The sequence below is a fragment of the Notolepis coatsorum genome (genome assembly GCF_963971535.1).
Source record: "Notolepis coatsorum genome assembly, chromosome: 2".
Classification (NCBI taxonomy): domain Eukaryota; kingdom Metazoa; phylum Chordata; class Actinopteri; order Aulopiformes; family Paralepididae; genus Notolepis; species Notolepis coatsorum.
In genome coordinates, this window is record NC_140166.1 from 143,490,032 (window position 1) to 143,505,539 (window position 15,508).

General features: G+C 45.9%; 1 protein-coding gene across 2 annotated transcripts in view; it reads right to left on the minus strand.

Annotated features, from left to right (window-relative positions):
• Positions 1 to 15,508, minus strand: part of ano10a (anoctamin 10a) — a 98,534-nt gene that overhangs the window by 54,779 nt on the left and 28,247 nt on the right. For both annotated transcript variants that reach the window (XR_014619401.1, XM_084307905.1), the window contains exons 8-12: positions 13,552 to 13,936; positions 10,407 to 10,462; positions 9,003 to 9,077; positions 6,439 to 6,624; positions 5,612 to 5,803 (exon numbers count right to left, since the gene is read on the minus strand). Coding sequence is in view for 1 of the 2 variants with exons in the window: in XM_084307905.1 (XP_084164031.1) it covers positions 5,612 to 5,803; positions 6,439 to 6,624; positions 9,003 to 9,077; positions 10,407 to 10,462; positions 13,552 to 13,936 (894 nt within the window). In the remaining variant the exon portion in view is untranslated. The remainder of the gene's footprint in view (positions 1 to 5,611; positions 5,804 to 6,438; positions 6,625 to 9,002; positions 9,078 to 10,406; positions 10,463 to 13,551; positions 13,937 to 15,508) is intronic.

A 15,508-nucleotide genomic window follows, 5' to 3' on the forward strand; every position in this document is an offset into this window, starting at 1 on the left:
GAGGACATGAGGGGAGGGGAGGACATGAGGACAGAGATGAGGACATGAGGACAGAGAGGAGGACATGAGTACAGATGAGAGGACATGAGGACAGAGAGGAGGACATGAGGACAGAGAGGAGGACATGAGGACAGAGAGGAGGACATGAGGACAGAGGAGAGGACATGAGGAAAGAGAGGACATGAGGACAGAGGGGAGGACATGACAGAGAGGAGGACATGAGGAGGACATGACAGAGAGAAGGACATGAGGACAGAGAGGAGGACATGAGAGAGGAGGACATGATGACAGAGGAGAGGACATGATAGGAGAGGACATGAGGACAGAGAGGACATGAGGACATAGATGAGGACATGACAGAGAGGAGGACATGAGGACAGAGGAGAGGACATGATGCCAGAGGAGAGGACATGAGGACAGAGAGGACATAGATGAAGACATGAGGACAGGACATGAGGACAGAGGAGAGGACATGAGGACAGAGAGGAGGACATGAGGACAGAGAGGAGGACATGAGGACAGAGAGGAGGACATGAGGACAGAGAGGAGGACATGACAGAGAGGAGGACATGATGACAGAGAGGAGGACATGAGGACAGGACATGAGGAAAGAGAGGACATGAGGACAGGACATGACAGAGATGAGGACATGAGGACAGATGAGGACATGAGGACAGAGAGGAGGACATGAGGAAAGAGAGGACATGAGGACAGGACATGACAGAGATGAGGACATGAGGACAGATGAGAGGACATGAGGACAGAGAGGAGGACATGAGGACAGATAGGAGGACATGAGGACAGAGAGGAGGACATGACAGAGAGGAGGACATGAGGACAGAGAGGAGGACATGAGGACAGAGAGGAGGACATGAGGACAGAGGAGAGGACATGAGGAAAGAGAGGACATGAGGACAGAGGGGAGGACATGACAGAGAGGAGGACATGAGGAGGACATGACAGAGAGAAGGACATGAGGACAGAGAGGAGGACATGAGAGAGGAGGACATGATGACAGAGGAGAGGACATGATAGGAGAGGACATGAGGACAGAGAGGACATGAGGACATAGATGAGGACATGACAGAGAGGAGGACATGAGGACAGAGGAGAGGACATGATGCCAGAGGAGAGGACATGAGGACAGAGAGGACATAGATGAAGACATGAGGACAGGACATGAGGACAGAGGAGAGGACATGAGGACAGAGAGGAGGACATGAGGACAGAGAGGAGGACATGAGGACAGAGAGGAGGACATGAGGACAGAGAGGAGGACATGACAGAGAGGAGGACATGATGACAGAGAGGAGGACATGAGGACAGGACATGAGGAAAGAGAGGACATGAGGACAGGACATGACAGAGATGAGGACAGATGAGGACATGAGGACAGAGAGGAGGACATGAGGAAAGAGAGGACATGAGGACAGGACATGACAGAGATGAGGACATGAGGACAGATGAGAGGACATGAGGACAGAGAGGAGGACATGAGGACAGAGAGGAGGACATGACAGAGAGGAGGACATGAGGACAGAGAGGAGGACATGAGGACAGAGAGGAGGACATGAGGACAGAGGAGAGGACATGAGGAAAGAGAGGACATGAGGACAGAGGGGAGGACATGACAGAGAGGAGGACATGAGGACATGAGGACAGAGAGGAGGACATGAGGACAGAGAGGAGGACATGACAGAGAGGAGGACATGACAGAGGAGAGGACATGATAAGAGAGGACATGAGGACAGAGAGGACATGAGGACATAGATGAGGACATGACAGAGAGGAGGACATGAGGACAGAGGAGAGGACATGATGCCAGAGGAGAGGACATGAGGACAGAGAGGACATAGATGAGGACATGAGGACAGAGGAGAGGACATGAGGACAGAGAGGAGGACATGAGGACAGAGAGGAGGACATGATGACAGAGAGGAGGACATGATGACAGAGAGGAGGACATGAGGACAGAGAGGAGGACATGAGGACAGGACATGAGGAAAGAGAGGACATGAGGACAGGACATGACAGATGAGGACATGACAGATGAGAGGACATGAGGACAGAGGAGGACATGAGGACAGAGAGGAGGACATGAGTACAGATGAGAGGACATGACAGAGAGGAGGACATGAGTACAGATGAGGACATGACAGAGAGGAGGACATGAGGACAGAGAGGAGGACATGAGGACAGAGAGGAGGACATGAGGACAGAGAGGAGGACATGAGGAAAGAGGAGAGGACATGAGGAAAGAGAGGACATGAGGACAGAGGGGAGGACATGACAGAGAGGAGGACATGAGGACAGAGAGGAGGACATGAGGACATAGAGGACAGAGAGGAGGACATGAGGACATAGAGGACATGAGGACAGAGGGGAGGACATGAGGACATAGAGGACATGAGGACAGAGGAGGACATGAGGACAGAGATGAGGACATGAGGACAGAGAGGAGGACATGAGGACAGAGGAGAGGACATGAGGACAGAGGAGAGGACATGAGGACAGAGAGGAGGACATGAGGACAGAGAGGAGGACATGAGGACAGAGAGGAGGACATGAGGACAGAGAGGACGACATGAGGACAGAGAGGACATGAGGACAGATGAGAGGACATGAGGACAGAGAGGAGGACATGAGGACAGAGAGGAGGACATGAGGACAGAGAGGAGGACATGATGACAGAGAGGAGGACATGATGACAGAGAGGAGGACATGATGACAGAGAGGAGGACATGAGGACAGATGAGAGGACATGAGGACAGATGAGAGGACATGAGGACAGATGAGAGGACATGAGGGCAGAGAGGAGGACATGAGGACAGAGAGGAGGACATGAGGACAGAGAGGACATGATGACAGAGGAGGACATGAGGACAGAGGGGAGGACATGAGGACATAGGGGAGGGGAGGACATGAGGACAGAGATGAGGACATGAGGACATAGAGGAGGACATGAGGACAGAGAGGAGGACATGAGGACAGAGAGGAGGACATGAGGACAGAGAGGAGGACATTAGGACAGAGAGGAGGACATGAGGACAGAGAGGAGGACATGATGACAGAGAGGAGGACAGAGAGGACAGATAGGAGGACATGAGGACAGATGAGAGGACATGAGGACAGAGAGGAGGACATGAGTACAGATGAGAGGACATGAGGACAGAGAGGAGGACATGAGGACAGAGAGGAGGACATGAGGACAGAGAGGAGGACATGACAGAGGGGAGGACATGACAGAGAGGAGGACATGAGGACAGAGAGGAGGACATGAGGACAGAGGAGAGGACATGAGGACAGAGAGGACATGAGGACAGAGGGGAGGACATGACAGAGAGGACGACATGAGGAGGACATGACAGAGAGAAGGACATGAGGACAGAGAGGAGGACATGATGACAGAGGAGAGGACATGATAGGAGAGGACATGATAGGAGAGGACATGAGGACAGAGAGGACATGAGGACATAGATGAGGACATGACAGAGAGGAGGACATGAGGACAGAGGAGAGGACATGATGCCAGAGGAGAGGACATAGATGAGGACATGAGGACAGAGGAGAGGACATGAGGACAGAGGAGAGGACATGAGGACAGAGAGGAGGACATGAGGACAGAGAGGAGGACATGAGGACAGAGAGGAGGACATGAGGACAGAGAGGAGGACATGATGACAGAGAGGAGGACATGATGACAGAGAGGAGGACATGAGGACAGGACATGAGGAAAGAGAGGACATGAGGACAGGACATGACAGAGATGAGAACATGAGGACAGATGAGAGGACAGAGAGGAGGACATGAGGAAAGAGAGGACATGAGGACAGGACATGACAGAGATGAGGACATGAGGACAGATGAGAGGACATGAGGACAGAGAGGAGGACATGACAGAGAGGAGGACAGGACATGAGGACAGAGAGGAGGACATGAGGACAGAGAGGAGGACATGAGGACAGAGAGGAGGACATGAGGACAGAGGACATGAGGACAGAGGGGAGGACATGACAGAGAGGAGGACATGAGGAGGACATGACAGAGAGAAGGACATGAGGACAGAGAGGAGGACATGACAGAGAGGAGGACATGATGACAGAGGAGAGGACATGATAGGAGAGGACATGAGGACAGAGACGACATGAGGACATAGATGAGGACATGACAGAGAGGAGGACATGATGCCAGAGGAGAGGACATGAGGACAGAGAGGACAGAGGAGAGGACATGAGGACAGAGGAGAGGACATGAGGACAGAGGAGGACATGAGGACAGAGGAGGACATGAGGACAGAGAGGAGGACATGAGGACAGAGAGGAGGACATGATGACAGAGAGGAGGACATGATGACAGAGAGGAGGACATGAGGACAGAGAGGAGGACATGAGGACAGGACATGAGGAAAGAGAGGACATGAGGACAGGACATGACAGAGATGAGGACATGAGGACAGATGAGAGGACATGAGGACAGAGAGGAGGACATGAGGAGGACATGAGTACAGATGAGAGGACATGACAGAGAGGAGGACATGAGGACAGAGAGGAGGACATGAGGACAGAGAGGAGGACATGAGGACAGAGAGGAGGACATGAGGACAGAGGAGAGGACATGAGGAAAGAGAGGACATGAGGACAGAGGGGAGGACATGACAGAGAGGAGGACATGAGGAGGACATGACAGAGAGAAGGACATGAGGACAGAGAGGAGGACATGAGGACAGAGAGGAGGACATGACAGAGAGGAGGACATGATGACAGAGGAGAGGACATGATAGGAGAGGACATGAGGACAGAGAGGACATGAGGACATAGATGAGGACATGACAGAGAGGAGGACATGAGGACAGAGGAGAGGACATGATGCCAGAGGAGAGGACATGAGGACAGAGAGGACATAGATGAGGACATGAGGACAGAGGAGAGGACATGAGGACAGAGGAGAGGACATGAGGACAGAGAGGAGGACATGAGGACAGAGAGGAGGACATGAGGACAGAGAGGAGGACATGAAGACAGAGAAGAGGACATGAGGACAGAGAGGAGGACATGATGACAGAGAGGAGGACATGATGACAGAGAGGAGGACATGATGACAGAGAGGAGGACATGAGGGTCTCTCTTTATAGAGTCTCTCTCTTTATAGTCTCTCTCTTTAGGGTATCTCTCTTTATGGTCTCTCTCTTTATGGTCTCTCTCTTTAGGGTCTCTCTTTAGGGTCTCTCTCTTTATGGTCTCTTTATAGTCTCTCTCTATGGTCTCTCTTTATGGTCTCTCTTTATAGTCTCTCTCTTTAGGGTCTCTCTCTTTAGGGTCTCTCTCTTTATGGTCTCTCTCTCTTTATAGTCTCTCTCTTTAGGGTCTCTCTTTAGAGTCTCTCTCTTTATGGTCTCTCTTTATAGTCTCTCTCTTTAGGGTCCCTCTCTTTAGGGTCTCTCTCTTTAGGGTCTCTCTCTTTATGGTCTCTCTTTATAGTCTCTCTCTTTATGGTCTCTCTTTAGGGTCTCTCTCTTTAGGGTCTCTCTCTATGGTCTCTCTCTTTAGGGTCTCTCTCTTTAGGGTCTCTCTCTTTAGGGTCTCTCTCTTCAGGGTCTCTCTGCCGCTCTCACCTGCCAGACTCCGATGTTGGCCGCGGGGTCAGAGAAGGGGCGCTTGAAGACGCGGCACATCTTGAAGGCGTCAGAATAAACCTCTGTGACGTTGTTCAGCACCACCAGCACGGCGGCCAGCGGGTAGACGCAGGAGAACAGGCTCACATAGCCGAACAACAGGAACTGCTCCAAGTAGTCATCAAACGTGCCCTGGAGGGAGGGAGGGGGGGGAGGCAGGGGGAGGGGATGGGAGGGAGGGAGGCAAGGAGGGGGGAGGGAGGCAGGGGGGGAGGGAGGCAGACAGACAGACGAAGTTGTAAACATAAAAGAGTATGTGGTACATTAGCTCCATGAACCTGTCAACTGCCATACAGTGTGAATCTCACACATTGCTTGCAGTTCACCAGAGCTACCAGGAGGGGCACCTATGAGCTCGGAGGAGATGGTATCTGGCTCCTGGCCAGGGAGGAGGGCTCGTGTTATTGTCAGCAGCCACAGAGCTGAGCTACGCATTAATGAGTGGTAAGAATAGAAATGTAAAAATAAATATGAAGCACTAAAAAGGAAAAAAAGAAAACCACATGCTATGGAATGTTCACATACGGACAGATTTACAAACATCTATAGACGTTAACGGGTGTTAAAATATGTATTTGTTGTGATGCACTGGAACGGCACCATCTATCATTATTATCTAACTGCATACTATGTCTACATCTAACTACATCACGATCTATCATTATTATCATCATCCATGTCAACATCTAACTACATTTCTTGACATTCATGGGACGGACTGGCCGACAGACCGACAGACCGACAGACAGACAGACAGACAGACTCACCAGGTAGGCGCTCATGTCGGCCTCCAGTCTGACCTGCTCCGCCAGAGGAAGCTCCTTCTCCTCCAGACTCCTCTTCTGGGTTTTACGGACCATCTTCTTGTTACGCCTCCTCTGGAGCCAGTAGGGCAAGAAGGCCTCCATGAACTGGTTCAGGATCTGACTGGTGATCAACAGGGCGGCCAGACTCTAGAAGAGAGAGAGGAGGAACAAGACCTTCAGTATCTGACTGTGATCAACAGGATGCCAGACTCTAGAGGAGAGAGATGAGGAGAGAGAGGAGTAACAAGACCTTCAGGATCTGACTGTGATCAACAGGATGCCAGACTCTAGAGGAGAGAGAGGAGGAGAGAGAGGAGGAACAAGACCTTCAGGATCTGACTGTGATCAACAGAGTGGCCAGACTCTAGAGGAGAGAGAGGAGGAACAAGACCTTCAGGATCTGACTGTGATCAACAGGATGCCAGACTCTAGAGGAGAGAGAGGAGGAGAGAGAGGAGGAACAAGACCTTCAGGATCTGACTGTGATCAACAGAGTGGCCAGACTCTAGAGGAGAGAGAGGAGGAGAGAGAGGAGGAACAAGACCTTCAGGATCTGACTGTGATCAACAGAGTGGCCAGACTCTAGAGGAGAGAGAGGAGGAACAAGACCTTCAGGATCTGACTGTGATCAACAGAGTGGCCAGACTCTAGAGGAGAGAGAGAGGAGAGAGAGGAGGAACAAGACCTTCAGGATCTGACTGTGATCAACAGGGTGGCCAGACTCTAGAGGAGAGAGAGAGGAGGAACAAGACCTTCAGGATCTGACTGTGATCAACAGAGTGGCCAGACTCTAGAGGAGAGAGAGGAGGAGAGAGAGGAGGAACAAGACCTTCAGGATCTGACTGTGATCAACAGAGTGGCCAGACTCTAGAGGAGAGAGAGGAGGAACAAGACCTTCAGGATCTGACTGTGATCAACAGGATGGCCAGACTCTAGAGGAGAGCGCATGGTTGCCTCCACCGTCTGTGTGTGAATATGTGAGTGAATGGCTGAGAAGTTGTAAAGCACTTTGGATATAATTTATATAAATGCAGTCTAGATAGATATATAAATGCAGTCTAGATATATATATATATATAAATGCAGTCTAGATAGATATATATATAAATGCAGTCTAGATAGATATATATATAAATGCAGTCTAGATAGATAGAGATATATAAATGCAGTCTAGATAGATATATAAATGCAGTCTAGATAGATAGATAAATGCAGTCTAGATAGATATATAAATGCAGTCTAGATATATATATATTAGTGCTGTCAAACGATTAAAATATTTAACTCGATTAATCGCATGATTGTCCATAGTTAACTCGCGATTAATCGCAAATTAATCGCATTTTTTTTTTATACCTTAAACAGATCTTTTTCAAGTTCCAAGTTTTAATACTCTTATCAACATGCGAGTCAACAAATGCTTGCTTTGTGCAGCCATTTAACACAAAAGGATGACCCTCATGCATTGCAAATTTGCATCAAATTCAAAACAGAGTGATGCACAAAATAACTTAAAAGAAAATAATAATTTAAAACAATGAATAAAGTGTGCATGAAATAATAGGGGAAAGAAAACGTTAGGAACTTGTTACATTCACACACACAAGGGCTGATTAATCACACACCCCCCTCTCTCCCTCACACACACTCTCCCAGCTCTTTTTCTCTTTTGCCCCTTCCTCATCTCTCTCACCCCCCTCTCTCTCTATATCTCTCACACACACACACACACACACACACACACTTCAGAAACAAACATAGTATCAATGAGAGCATCAATAATACACCTGAGTGAAGTTTAGTAAAAAAAATAAATAAAAAATAAAAATAAAAAAAAAAGTTAATCTTGAGTTAAAAAAATTAGTGGCATTAATAGAATCGGGAGTTAACGCGATATTAACGAGATATATTTGACAGCCTTAATATATATATATATATATAAATGCAGTCTAGATATATATATATATATATATATATATATATATATATATATATATATAAATGCAGTCTAGATAGATATATATATATAAATGCAGTCTATATAGATAGATAGATATATAAATGCAGTCTAGATAGATAGATATATAAATGCAGTCTAGATATATATAAATGCAGTCTAGATAGATATATAAATGCAGTCTAGATATAGATAAATGCAGTCTAGATAGATATATAAATGCAGTCTAGATAGATAGATAAATGCAGTCTAGATAGATTGATAAATGCAGTCTAGATAGATAAATGCAGTCTAGATAGATAAATGCAGTCTAGATAGATAGAGATATATAAATGCAGTCTAGATGGATGGATATATAAATGCAGTCTAGATAGATAGATAAATGCAGTCTAGATAGATAGATAAATGCAGTCTAGATAGATGGATATATAAATGCAGTCTAGATAGATATATAAATGCAGTCTAGATAGATAGATATATAAATGCAGTCTAGATAGATAGATATATAAATGCAGTCTAGATAGATAGATATATAAATGCAGTCTAGATAGATAGATAGATAACCCACCTGTCTGAGGAGAACCATGTCTTGCATCACAAAGGCTATGTAGAACAACGAGGCAAAACAGTTGACAAAGTTGAACTGGAGAGAAAACAAACGAGAGGAACGTTAACAAAACAAGAGGAACGTTAACAAAACAAGAGGAACGTTAAAACAAAACAAGAGGAACGTTAACAAAACAAAACAAGAGGAACATTAACAAAACAAGAGGAACGTTAACAAAACAAGAGGAACATTAACAAAACAAGAGGAACGTTAACAAAACAAAACAAGAGGAATGTTAACAAAACAAAAACAAGAGGAACGTTAACAAAACAAAACAAGAGGAACATTAACAAAACAAGAGGAACGTTAACAAAACAAGAGGAACGTTAACACTTTAATCACCATGGGTTAAATTCATAATTTACCATCCCTCGCCAGCTCTATTTGTCTATGGAGAAGTTCCCCTTCTTTGCAGGGCTATAACTTTTTAAATTCTATTGCTAAATTGCCATTATTGTGGCCCATTCAATGTCCTATATGTATTGTTCAGGGTGTAGCAACGTTAAACTTTTTCATTCACATATTCATACTAAAATATGGTCTAAAGTATAAGTATGTTTTTATCGTTTTCTGCAGCTTTCTTCAGAACGTGATTTATAGCCCTAAATGCATTATATTGATGATCAAATACAGTTTGGTAGGAATCTGTGCGAGATAAAAAATGTCAACTGGACGTGGTTCTAGAAGTTTCTACGCATCATCTGATGATGACCGGATGGGCGGGGGATCGTTTATAATTCCGTGGGCAGCGTTAGATGATTCATCCAGAGTGGGTCATATGTTCATCAGATCAGTTAGTATAGAAGACGTTAGAAAATAACGCTGAATCTTACCGTGGCTTCCTCCCGCCGCTGGCAGATGAGCGTGGAACAGAATTTTTTCTATTATGGGATGGAGAAATGCCCGATCCATTTCCAGGTTGTATAATAGTATATACGTCCAAATCATGTTGTTTTTTCGAGTTATTTGCACCGATCGATGTTCACTGTGTCAATACGGAGTCTCTCTAACGATAGCGAGTGCCCGGACCACATATGGATGAGCACTACCGGTTCAAAGGTTAATTTCTGGTTGGCGATCTGCCGATCGGCCACCAGATGGCGCTCTTGAACCGCTAGAGAGTTGAGTGGAGGTTTGCAGTGTGTCTCAGGGCTCCGGAAAGGAAATATGATTTCGATGACAGATTTTTGAAATATTGACATCAAAGACGAGTTACGGCGTCTTCGGCAGAATGAGCATGGCTAGGATTGACGTGTAAACTCGTCCACGGCGATCATAGTGTTAACAAAACAGGAGGAACGTTAACAACAAAAGGCTGCATTAAGATCATTAAGAAATACATCATCAACTGTAGTTTCTACTCACCACCAACACTTTGAGAACCAGGTGGTTCTGATAGATGGACTCCAGCCTGTGGTTTTCTAGAGGAACAAAGACAAGTCAATCAAACACGATAACACATACTGTAAGGTAAGGCTCTGCCATGTCAATCACAACACCACCTAGTCACTCTTTTAACCCCTTGACTGCCACACTGCAGAAGGTTAACCCTTTACTATCACACTACCGACGGTAACCTTCTGTAGTGTGGCAGTGAAAGGGTTAACCGGCTGTTGTGTGGTAGTGAAAGGGTTAACCTTCTGTAGTGTGGCAGTGAAAGGGTTAACCGGCTGTCGTGTGGCAGTGAAAGGTTAACCTTCTGTAGTGTGGTAGTGAAAGGGTTAACCGGCTGTTGTGTGGCAGTGAAAGGTTAACCTGCTGTAGTGTGGTAGTGAAAGGGTTAATCTTCTGTAGTGTGGCAGTGAAAGGGTTAACCGGCTGTTGTGTGGCAGTGAAATGGTTAACCGGCTGTTGTGTGGCAGTGAAATGGTTAACCTTCTATAGTGTGGCAGTGAAAGGGTTAACCTTCTGTAGTGTGGTAGTGAAAGGGTTAACCTTCTGTAGTGTGGTGGTGAAAGGGTTAACCGGCTGCTGTGTGGCAGTGAAAGGTTAACCTTCTGTAGTGTGGCAGTGAAAGGGTTAACCTTCTGTAGTGTGGCAGTGAAAGGGTTAACCTTATGTAGTGTGGCAGTGAAAGTGTTAACCGGCTGTCGTGTGGCAGTGAAAGTGTTAACCGGCTGTCGTGTGGCAGTGAAAGGGTTAACCTTCTGTAGTGTGGCAGTGAAAGGGTTAACCGGCTGTCGTGTCGCAGTGAAAGGGTTAACCGGCTGTCGTGTGGCAGTGAAAGGGTTAAACAATTGACACAGACCATAACTTTACATCTCATCATGATGGCATGTACATAAATGCTGTATATACCGTAGGGCTGGGCAATTAATTGGAAAAAAATTGCGATCTCAATTCATAGACCTATGCATGCAATCTAATTTCTAAGTTATGACGATTTTTCTTTTATAAATATTTCCTTTACTTTTACTTTACTTTTTAAATGATTTTATTGAAAAAAATAAGAATCGTGAGAGAATCGTGATCTCAATTCTTAGAGAAAAATCGTGATTCACATTTTAGCAAGAATCGCCCAGCCCTAATATACCGTACACATTTATTCTTCATAAAATGTTCTGCCATCCCAATTCCACTGTGCCAATTCTTCCCTCCCGTCTTGAACGTTGCTCGTATATGCCCCCCACTGGCCGGTTGTAGGGAGGATAGAAGCCTTGCATCATGTTTCCCCTCCGGTACACGAGGAGGCAGCCTGTCACATCTTTTCACCTGCCAGCGCGGACTCTCATTGGCGAGGTGTAACGTGTGGAAGGCTCACACTACCCTCGCCATTTCCTGTCTCTGCTGTGCAGGCGTCCCCCAACCGACCTGTAGGAGTCGCTGTCCACAACGTCCAGATTAACACCCATCAACTTCCACCCGCTGACTGCCAATTGAGTTAGTATGACGGCCGGACCAAGCCGGAGGCAATGCCGACAGCCGGATTCGAACCCGGTGTCTCTTGCGTCGGCGACGAGCACAATGTCCGCTGCGCCACCCAGCCGCCCATACTATGTCTATATCTGTACATAACCCTCATACCTACTCTTACTAGTTACGCTGCTGGCCAGTATGACTTACTTAAAACAAAGCGGGGCTCGCAACTCACTTTTGATGCTCCAAGGTGTTTTAATTGTGACAAATAATAGCAGCAGATACAACGTTTCAACGTTTTTTTCAAGTAAGACCGGAAGGGTCGAAACGTTGTATCTGCTGCTATTATTTGTCACAATTAAAACACCTTGGAGCATCAAAAGTGAGTTGCGAGCCCCGCTTTGTTTCATGTACTACTGTTTCTACAGTTTGGCTCAGCACCAAGGAACGGGGGATGTGCGTTATTTATCTTTTCAGTGTGACTTACTACCATAGTGTCTTTATACCTGTATCACAGTACATATTAATACTACCAGTATGACTTACTACCATAGTGTCTTTATACCTGCATCACTGTACATATTAATACTACCAGTATGACTTACTACCATAGTGTCTTTATACCTGCATCACTGTACATATTAATACTACCAGTATGACTTACTACCATAGTGTCTTTATACCTGTATCACTGTACATATTAATACTACCAGTATGACTTACTACCATAGTGTCTTTATACCTGTATCACTGTACATATTAATACTACCAGTATGACTTACTACCATAGTGTCTTTATACCTGTATCACTGTACATATTAATACTACCAGTATGACTTACTACCATAGTGTCTTTATACCTGTATCACTGTACATATTAATACTACCAGTATGACTTACTACTACCATAGTGTCTTTATACCTGTATCACTGTACATATTAATACTACCAGTATGACTTACTACCATAGTGTCTTTATACCTGTATCACTGTACATATTAATACTACCAGTATGACTTACTACCATAGTGTCTTTATACCTGTATCACTGTACATATTAATACTACCAGTATGACTTACTACCATAGTGTCTTTATACCTGTATCACTGTACATATTAATACTACCAGTATGACTTACTACCATAGTGTCTTTATACCTGTATCACTGTACATATTAATACTACCAGTATGACTTACTACCATAGTGTCTTTATACCTGTATCACTGTACATATTAATACTACCAGTATGACTTACTACCATAGTGTCTTTATACCTGTATCACTGTACATATTAATACTACCAGTGTGACTTACTACCATAGTGTCTTTATACCTGTATCACTGTACATATTAATACTACAACTCTGTACATACATCCGATTAGCAACATTATATATTGTATACCCAGTTTAATACCCAATTTATTACAATTACACTTTACTGTTACATTTGCACTCTGGTTGGATGCCAAACTTATTTTCGCTGTACTGTACTTGTGCTGCATGATGATGATGCATCTAATATAAAAACATGGAAAACACAAGACAATAAAAAAAAAAAAAAATGGAAATCCTGCAAAAATCCTGGAGGGACCGATTATCAATTTGCTTCTGTAACCATTGGCAACCGCCAATGAACCCGTGAGGACTCACCCCACTCGGTGAGGAACTCCGCGGCGTATCTATAGATGAGGTTCATGATCTCGATCACCACGGCGTAGATGACGCTGGGGATGAACACCAGGACCCCCGTCCAGAAGGTGGGGTCCTCGCTGTCTATGGCCATCGCCCAGCCCTCCGTCTCGAAGTACACCATCATGACGTACAGGGACAGGTAGAGGCACAGCAGCACGAAGGGCAGGGACACCAGGTAGATGCGGAGCTGCCGCTTGCTGTTGGGGTACTGGGGCTCCTCGCGGCCCGTCACCGGGTTCAGCCCCAGGACGCCGTGGAAACCGGGGCGCGGCTCCTCGAAGGCCTTCTTCCTGCTCAGCGTCCCCCAGCTGTAGGCCAGCGTGGCGCTGCGGCGCTTCCACACCTGCGGGAGGAAGTGGCCCGTTAGTCCCATTATCCTGTTAGCCCGTTAGCCTATAAACCCGTTAGCCCATTATCCTGTTAGCCCGTTAGCCTATAAACCCGTTAGCCCATTATCCTGTTAGCCCGTTAGCCTATAAACCCGTTAGCCCATTATCCTGTTAGCCAGTTAGCCCATTATCCTGTCAGCCTGTAAGCCCGTTAGCCCATTATCCTGTAAACCGTTAGCCCATTATCCTGTTAGCCTGTAAGCCCGTTAGCCTATAAACCCGTTAGCCCATTATCCTGTCAGCCTGTAAGCCCGTTAGCCCATTATCCTGTAAGCCCGTTAGCCCATTATCCTGTCAGCCTGTAAGCCCATTATCCTGTAAGCCTGTTAGCCCATTATCCTGTTAGCCTGTAAGCCCGTTAGCCCATTATCCTGTTAGCCTGTAAGCCCATTAGCCCATTATCCTGTTAGCCTGTAAGCCCGTTAGCCCATTATCCTGTTAGCCTGTAAGCCAGTTAGCCCATTATCCTGTTTGCCTGTAAGCCTGTTAGCCCATTATCCTGTCAGCCTGTAAGCCTGTTAGCCTGTTAGCCCATTATCCTGTTAGCCCGTTAGCCCATTATCCTGTCAGCCCATTATTCTGTCAGCCTGTAAGCCTGTTAGCCCATTATCCTGTTAGCCTGTAAGCCCGTTAGCCTGTTAGCCCATTATCCTGTTAGCCCATTATCCTGTAAGCCTGTTAGCCCATTATCCTGTTAGCCTGTAAGCCCGTTAGCCCATTATCCTGTAAGCCTGTTAGCCCATTATCCTGTTAGCCTGTAAGCATGTTAGCCCATTATCCTGTTAGCCTGTAAGCCCATTATCCTGTTAGCCTGTAAGCCTGTTAGCCCATTATCCTGTTAGCCCGTTAGCCCATTATCCTGTTAGCCCGTTAGCCCGTTAGCCCGTTAGCCCGTTAGCCCATTATCCTGTAAGCTCATTATCAGGCATGCGTTCTTCATGGGACGGGGTTGCACTCTAGTGCACACTAGTGACTGGCTGGTCCTTAAGTTCTGAGTATAGAACCTGTTCTAGTGACTGGCTGGTCCTTAAGGTCTGCGAGTATAGAACCTGTTCTAGTGACTATAGCTGGTCCTTAAGTTATGAGTATAGAACCTGTTCTAGTGACTATAGCTGGTCCTTAAGTTATGAGTATAGAACCTGTTCTAGTGACTATAGCTGGTCCTTAAGTTATGAGTATAGAACCTGTTCTAGTGACTATAGGTCAGGGGTGGCCAACCAGTCAGAGACTAAGAGCCACAAAAATTACTGTGGTACCACAAAGAGTCACACCATATACCAGTGTTTCTCAACCTTTTTTTTCAGTCACGGCACTCTTCATGTGTTTATACTTTATAGGTCTCACCCTCTGGCCTCTGAAGTTGCTAATGTATTTTTTATTTGGGCCTCACAGGGTTAAAAGTACCCTGTGAGACCCACGGTTGCAAAATTACAAAATCACTTTTAGCCATTTAAAAAATATAATGTTTATTTAAAAAAATGTAAGCACATGCCTGTTGTTCAGCCTCACAATGCTATTTGATAGTA